Genomic DNA, 8056 nt, shown 5'->3' on the forward strand with positions numbered 1-8056 from the left:
TGTTATTTGGCCATGCAGCTCCAATTTGATTCCCAGTTTTTCATGTCCATTGTGTTTCTGGGTTTTGTTGTGTTGTTGTTTCATTTGTATAATGTCTTGGTGGAGAAGCCAAATAAGCTTCGCTCTAAGCTAAGGAAGCAAGGTATCAATGGTCCACCTCCAACTATACTACTTGGAAATATTAGGGAGATAAAGAAAGCTCAACGTATCACTGCAAATAATTCTTCTATTGAATCCAATTCCTCTCACAACTGTGCTGCTTATGTTCTCCCCCTATTTGAGAAATGGAGGGAGCAATATGGTATGTTTCTTTCACCATATAATTTTCTGCATCATTTTAGAACTTCAAATTGGTGGGGCACTAGTAGAAATAAAATACTTATAATTTTAAGTGTAAGTTAGATAAGAATTATATTTTTGCTAGTATGAGGACTAATTTCAACACTGATGTAGAAGATTTTGACTGATTTGAGAACCATGCCCAATGGTGTGATTCATCCATGTAGCTGACTCACCTATTAGGATGTGGCTTGGTTGTTGTTTGAGAATGACCATGCTTCTAATATTTTGTGTATACATACAGGTCAAGTATTTATGTTTTCTCTTGGAAACATACAAATATTGTGTGTGAACCAACCTGACATAGTGAGAGATATCAACACATGCACATCCTTGGACTTGGGGAAGCCTTCATATCAGCAGAAACAACTAGGGCCTATGCTGGGTCAGGGCGTTTTAACTTCAAATGGAACTATATGGGCCCATCAAAGAAAGATCCTAGCTCCAGAACTATACATGGACAAGGTTAAGGTACATAATGTTCTAAGCTTGCTCCATGTTGAAATTTATATTGGCCTCTTAACTTACAATGAGTTTTTCCTTATGTCATCCAAAGGGAATGATGAATATAATTAGTGAGTCTTCTATGTCTCTGCTAAACTTGTGGAGTAGTAGAATAGAGGCAGAAGGTGGAGTTGCCGATATAAAAATTGATGAATACATGAGAAGTTTCTCTGGGAATGTTATTGCAAGGGCATGCTTTGGAAGCAATTATTCAAAGGGGGAAGAAATTTTCTTGAAACTTGGAGCTCTCCTAGAGCTCATGTCATGGAAAAATATGTCCAAAAGGGTGGTCCCTGGCATGAGGTACAAAAGAGTTTTTGCCTTTTGTAAAGTTCACAGCATCAAAATAACTAGTCCTTTTCATTATTGAATTAATGATTGATTCACTTCTACATGTTACAGATACCTGCCAACAAAGAGCAATAGAAAAGCATGGTCATTAGAAAAGGAGGTGAGAAATTTGATACTCCAAGGGGTTAAGGAAAGAAAGGACACTACTTTTGAAAAGGACCTGCTGCAAATGGTTCTTGAAGGTGCTAATAAAAGTAATCTCACTCAAGAGGCCAGTGACCGCTTTATTGTTGATAACTGCAAGAATATATACTTGGCAGGCTATGAGACAACTGCAGTTTCTGCTACATGGTGCCTTATGTTGTTGGCCTCAAATCAAAATTGGCAGGATCGTGTTCGTGCTGAGGTACTAGAAATTTGCAAGGGTAGAATACCAGATTCTGATATGCTTTATAAGATGAAGCAGGTAAGGATCATTAGGCAGCCAATTACAGTGTATACTGTTTTTTGAAGGCATTTGAGAATAAATTGCAAAATACTACCGTCAAGAACCAATTCTCCCAAAAGTTTAACTTGTTATATGGTTTTATATTATAGAGTAAAGCTCCTTTGTGTCCCTAATAAAAAAATAGTCTCCACTTTCGTCTCTTACAGAAAAAAAAATCAATTTTTGATCCCTTTACAATTCTAGTTTTTTAAAAATGTTGTTGCTCAGAAATTTGACGAAGACCCAATTTAGTCCCTAAAAAAGGATTAATATGGCTTCTTCTTTTTTGTAAGGAACGGAAGTGAAGACTGTATTTTTTGTTAGGAACTCAAAAGGTTATATTTAAAACATATTCCCCCACTCAAAATCCATTTAGACTTTATAATCGATGGCATGGCATGGTCCTTAAGTCAACATAAGTCATTTTCTCTTATAGTGGGGTGTTGAGACTTTTGGAAATGAAGATGAAATTGGACCCATCTTGGTGTGACTTCAGGTTGGTTTCATGTTAAGTGTCATTTTGTCACCAAGAATTTAAAATAATTGAGTGGATCATACACATGAATTGACCAAAAAACTGTTTATGATCAATTCTGTCCACGTTTTTATAAATTCCATTTCTGAAAAGCAGGTTTACCTATCTTATGCTAAATTCATCTTTTTATTAGAAAAATAACGGGGACAATCATAGAGCTTTAGATAACTATGTCGCGAACAGACTCTCCCAAAAACTTAAATTGTTAGATAAAAATATATGAATAATTTTATATTATATTTCTGACAACCAAAAACCATAACTTGCACTTGTTGTGGCAGCTGACCATGGTTATTCATGAATCATTGCGGCTTTATCCCCCTGTATCTGTGATGTCAAGGGAAGCCTTCAAGGACATGAAATTTGGGGACATTGATGTCCCCAAGGGCGTTAACCTTTGGACAATGGTGTTAACTTTACATACAAATCCAGATGTATGGGGAGCTGATGCCTACAAATTCAACCCAGAAAGGTTTGCCAATGGAACAATGGGTGCTTGTAACCTGCCACACTTGTATATGCCCTTTGGTGCTGGCCCACGAGTGTGTCTTGGACAGAACTTGGCTATGGCTGAACTTAAGATGCTGATAGCTCTCATTTTGTCTAAATTCTCTTTCACCCTCTCTCCTAAATACATTCATTCACCTGCTATATCGTTGCTCTTGGAGCCTGAGCATGGAGTCCATCTCTTGGTGAAAAAGTTACCAATTGTTCCTTGAGAATTGTAGTTCTATGAAGTGATAAAAGATATAGCATTTTGGTGGAGGTTAGATAGGACTTGGTATGCACTCACTCACCTATGCATTGCTTAATGTTGTTTCACTTGTCTCTTATTTTCTTTTGTCCAAAATAAGCAACAAAAGAACTTGCTATTCATCTTTGTACTTCTTGCACCTGTTTGTTATATCCCAAGATATGACATGCTATTTGATAAATTTCTTTTCATATTTTTATTGAACTGATAAGCTCAAAGTATCTAATTCATACCAAAGAAATTATAATGGGATGCTTTGACATTTTATATTATGATGACGAGGAATGGTGTACAATAGTTTATTGCACAGTTTTACTAAACAACCAAAAACAATGTAAAGATTTTCCGCATAAAGATAAGGATTGTTGCACATAGACTATAACTTGTGTGGTTTAAAAAAAAAAATATAATATGTTGCAGTTTATTGTTCTGTGACTTGCAAAAGTGTGTCAAAAATAATGTGATGGGTTTAGATGAAGCCATTCCTCTAATTTCCGTAACAAATTAAATTTTGTCTCTGAAACAACGCAGAAAATTATTGCAAGTTCAAACCAACCCAGTAACATCAATCAAGAATTAGAAAGAGAATAACATTGCTCCTTTGAAAAAGGCATAAGATTATACACTCAACTCAAGCCGGCAGTAATAAAAATGTTACATAAAAAAAAAAAGACAGCCTTGTCATGTGGGCAGATCCAGAAAAGGGTGAGACATATCATGTGAGTTCCGAATATATATATATATATATATATATATATATATATATATATATATATATATATATATATAGGCAAAATGATTTCTGCAGCTGCTGTACCTACAGCAAGCAAGGATCCACGTCCGAATCCTAGGATACGGCAACGGATCCTGAAAAAACTCAGGATCCGTTGCCGTATCCTAGGATCCGGACGCGGATCCTTGCTGCTGTAGGTACAGCAGCTGCAGAAATGTTAAGCCCATATATATATATATATATATGTGTGTGTGTGTGTCTGTGTGTGAAAATATTTCTATGGTCACTTTAAATAAGTTTGTCTACAGCTATTCCTTTTTAACTAAGTATGACCGGTCATACTTTAAAATTGTATTTTCTCTCTCCGCCACGTCAGCCGACAGTGTCTGAGGAGAGAGAAAAAAAGAACAGCTTTATTGTTATAATTAAGTATGACCGGTCATACTTAGTTGAAAAAGGGTAGTTGTAGATAAGCTTATCTAAAATGGCTGTAGAAATACTTTTTCCATATATATAATCTTTTTTCCCTTGCAACTTCTTTTATGGTTGTAGGATCAAAATTAAATCAACTACCCTCATTTAATATTATTTTGTAGCCATTGATTTGATTTTGATCCAATAACCATAAAAATGATTGTAAGAGATTGTAAGGGAAATAAGGTTGTAAGTATACCTCCCTCTATATATATCTTTCAACAAAAATTGTAATTTTCACATTTGAATTAGTTTATTAAAAAAAAAACATGAAGGGGCATACTGAACAAAAAATATTTATTACTTGAGCGACTAAAACAAACTTTGTGTATGTTATGGATATGAATATCATATCTCAACTACTCACCTAAGAATCTACTAAGAGATAGATTCTTGTGTATCTCAACAACTCTAAACAGTCAAAGTACACAAGATAAGGGTCACATCCCAACAACAAGGGAGCTGAACCCTGTAACATCCCCGTCTCGAGCCGGTTCAATTAACATACACATGATATAAACAGAAACAGCGGAAGACTTAACTTACGAAAATATGAGCTAACTTTTTCTTTTTCTAACTTAATTCTTACTCGGCGTAAACGAAAATCGGGCAGAGTTTCCTCTATAAATCGGACAACTGGGGATTTTCCAATCCCACTCAGAAGCATTTCCTGATAAACAGTTTATACAACATATCAATTCAGAAATACCAGATATCCAAATATAATCAAATACCCATACATGGGCGCATGCATAACATGGCTCCGTGCCACTAAATCTAACAGCATGCCATCAAAACATAAACCTATCTGAATACTACATCATCATATAACGTTCATGAATACTCAAATGTACATGCATCAAACTGACAGACATGTACAAAACATATACAGGCCATATACAAAATAAAGGATAAATATCATGATCCATCAAATGCGAAAATACTAAAATACATCAAACACCCCAAAAAGGTAGTAGCCTACAGCCACTCAAAATCCGGTCTGTCAACTGCCTCAGCCACGTGTCGTGTCCCTGCCTAGTGAGGACTCACCGGAAATCTGGGCACCTGAAAATGTGTCCCCAAATAGGGGTGAGATTACAAATCTCAATAAGCTCCAGGTTTATAGAGAATTCTTCATACCCCTGGCTCACTCCTGCATGAAAGTCAGATACAGAGTATACAAATACAACATATAACAGATATCATAACAGAACAGAGCATATATCCATATCATATCAGAGATGTGCGCCGTCATTCCCAAGGGAGGACCCCAAGCGGAAATCAACGCACGTGTTCCCGAGGGAGGACCCCAAAGCGGAACCAGACATATCAGAGGAGTACACCATCTGTCCCGAGGGAGGACCCCAAAGCGAACGTCCGGGTACTATACAATCAATGGCCAGAGATTGTTACAGAAATCAAATTACAGAAGTCATATCAGAGCAAAACATATCATGTTATCAAATAACTCTATATGAATGCATCTATACAAAGCATCTAAATCACAGTCATACAGTCCAACCATAGTTCACTAACCATGGTGGAGCACTCGAGCAGGAAAAGACTCCTTAAACATAGAGCTTACCTCTTGAAGCTTTACCAATACGCTTACTTGTGGAACAAGTTACTTTTATCGCTTCAAGAGATTTCCGATCCTTCTCAATCCCTAGGCACACCTAGAGAATAATTTACAATGCATCAATAAAATGATGCAATACCATAATTATTTCATAAGCATACATTTTATCGCTTATTTTCCTTTCTTTGCATTTTTGCCAATCCTATGCCAATACACAAGTCTAGACCTCTTTATAACCGTTGGTGTTCTTTAATTTAATCAACCATTCCCTTAGGAATTTTCAACATAAATCATGCTATTTTTCTTCAAAACTCATCACCTTTATACAATTTATTACAACACATTTTATTTAAAATAAAATGTACAAAATATATCCCTAAATACCCTATAGGTCGAATCCTACAAGGGGAATTTCCAAAGATCCTTCTCTTTTACAATGCATTTTCGTTACTTCATTACAACTTGCAAACACCTAGGAATGCTTCCACTAAATTCCTATTTTGAGTTTAGACACCAAGTCCTTTTTACTTAGGCATTCTTACTAACTCATCCATTTTCACTCATTTCCAACACACTATACCTTCACAATACATAATATAATTTTTTCCACAATAACTCCTACTCACTCCATGATGGCCGAAACCTAGGAGGAAGATGCAATAGGACTTTTAAATTTTTATATCACATGTGGATGCTTACTCAACACTATAACTTCCTAAACAACAATAATCCATCATAAATTTCACATTCTAACATCAATTATTTCCCAACAAAATATGCTCATCAATTTCATAACTTAAATCATCAAAATAATATCATGGAAATAGAGGTTTCTTACCTCTAAACACTTGTACAAAGCCTAGAGAGCAATCTCCAAGCCAAGCTCCATCCAAAAACTCACCTTTTCTCCTCCAATGAATAGTAACTCGAAAATGAGAGGAGGAATAACTCTTCACACACTCAACAAAACCTCAAATTGATGGTTGGAATGGGTTCATTGGGTGTTTTACAAGCAATTTCATGTGGTGGGTCTTTGAATTTGGAGTAGAAATGATGGAGAATCAAGGAGAAGAAATTCAAAACCCTACCCCCCCTTCTCCAATGGAGCAGCTCGGTTTTGAGAGGGTGAGAGGAGAGAGAAACTGATTTGGGATAATGAGACTAAGTCACTTATAAGGCTAGCACATGTGGCCTTTTTTAACAGATGTTTTTCTATCGCGTATTTTAACTTAAATTGACCCGGAACTAACTTAAAACTACGAACATATTTTTATTTTTCTAAAATCATTTACATTAATTTTTATCTGTTACAAAACAATATTCATAATTCACAGTATGGTTTTTGCACCGTTTTTGACGAAATGCACTGTGAATCACTAATTGTACTTTATTTACTTTTAAAACTTAACACTTATCAACTTATCATTTTCTTGGGCCTATATTGACTTGCTTGGCATATATTGGACTTTCTTATTCTTATTTCATCAATTATTTATTTCTGGACTCTACCGGTTGCTTAAACAGCAGTACAAAATACCCGGTAGAAACACTATTCACGAGATTTTCACGGAAAGTGCCAGACTATACAATTTTTCGTTCTGAACTCATATTTGTCATCAGAATTTTCAAATTATGTTCCTAAAATTATTTTGCTCATTTTAAGCTCTACCGGTTAATTCACAAAACTGTAAATTCTCCGGCAGAACGCACTGTTCATAACATAGTCATGATTACAGCCAAAATACTCGAAATCGCTCACTGAATCTAATTATGGCATTTAAATCCTTAAATTAAATCTCTAACTAAGATTTACCAGTTAGGGTCATTATATTCACCCCACATTTTAAGGATTTTGCCCACAAAATCAAATATCAAATATACATATACCTGACATCAAACTCAGGATATCGCTGGAGAATTTCATTCTCCCGCTCCCAAGTGGCGTCCTCAGGAGTCAATCCTTCCCATTGTACCTTGATCATGGGAATAGTCCTGTTTCTCAACACTTTTTCATCACGTGCTAGAACCTTAAATGGTCCCACAACAAACTTCAAGTCTTTTCTTACTTCGATATTGTCCGGCTGTACAATGTGGGATTCATCCGGCACGTATTTTCGAAGTTGACTGATGTGAAAAACACTATGCAAATTTGACAGATGTGGAGGTAAGGCAAGCTGATAAGCCACAGGTCCGACCCTTTTCATAATCTGGTAGGGCCCAATGAACCTAGGACTCAACTTCCTCACTCCTAGAGCACGCCCAACACCCGTAGTCGGAGACAAACGGATAAATACATGATCCCCTTCTGAAAATTCAAGGGGTCGATGCTTCGCATCATAATAACTCTTTTGGCGACTCTG

The 8056-nt window shown here is 36.1% G+C and overlaps 1 protein-coding gene across 1 annotated transcript; it reads left to right on the forward strand.

The window, feature by feature from the left end:
- Positions 1-3061, forward strand: LOC133294117 (cytochrome P450 714C2-like). Its single transcript, XM_061492773.1, has 5 exons — positions 1-301; positions 584-810; positions 896-1146; positions 1246-1600; positions 2438-3061. Exons 1-5 carry the CDS (start codon positions 13-15, stop codon positions 2873-2875), a joined length of 1560 nt encoding a protein of 519 aa, XP_061348757.1. The 5' UTR covers positions 1-12; the 3' UTR covers positions 2876-3061.
- The last annotated feature ends 4995 nt before the right edge of the window (positions 3062-8056 follow it).

Source organism: Gastrolobium bilobum, unplaced genomic scaffold (genome assembly GCF_033153095.1).
Source record: "Gastrolobium bilobum isolate Gb01-03AN ecotype WA unplaced genomic scaffold, APGP_CSIRO_Gbil_v1 utg47102, whole genome shotgun sequence".
NCBI classification, from domain to species: Eukaryota; Viridiplantae; Streptophyta; class Magnoliopsida; order Fabales; family Fabaceae; genus Gastrolobium; species Gastrolobium bilobum.

What these genes read in the sequence shown, in the direction of transcription:
- LOC133294117 (XM_061492773.1), top strand. Translation starts at nt 13, where the DNA reads ATGCAGCTCCAATTTGATTCCCAGTTTTTCATGTCCATTGTGTTTCTG. An exon ending in TATACATGGACAAGGTTAAG is followed by an intron (nt 811 to 895) that starts GTACATAATGTT and finishes TGTCATCCAAAG; the next exon opens with GGAATGATGAATATAATTAG. An exon ending in TGCTTTATAAGATGAAGCAG is followed by an intron (nt 1,601 to 2,437) that starts GTAAGGATCATT and finishes TTGTTGTGGCAG; the next exon opens with CTGACCATGGTTATTCATGA.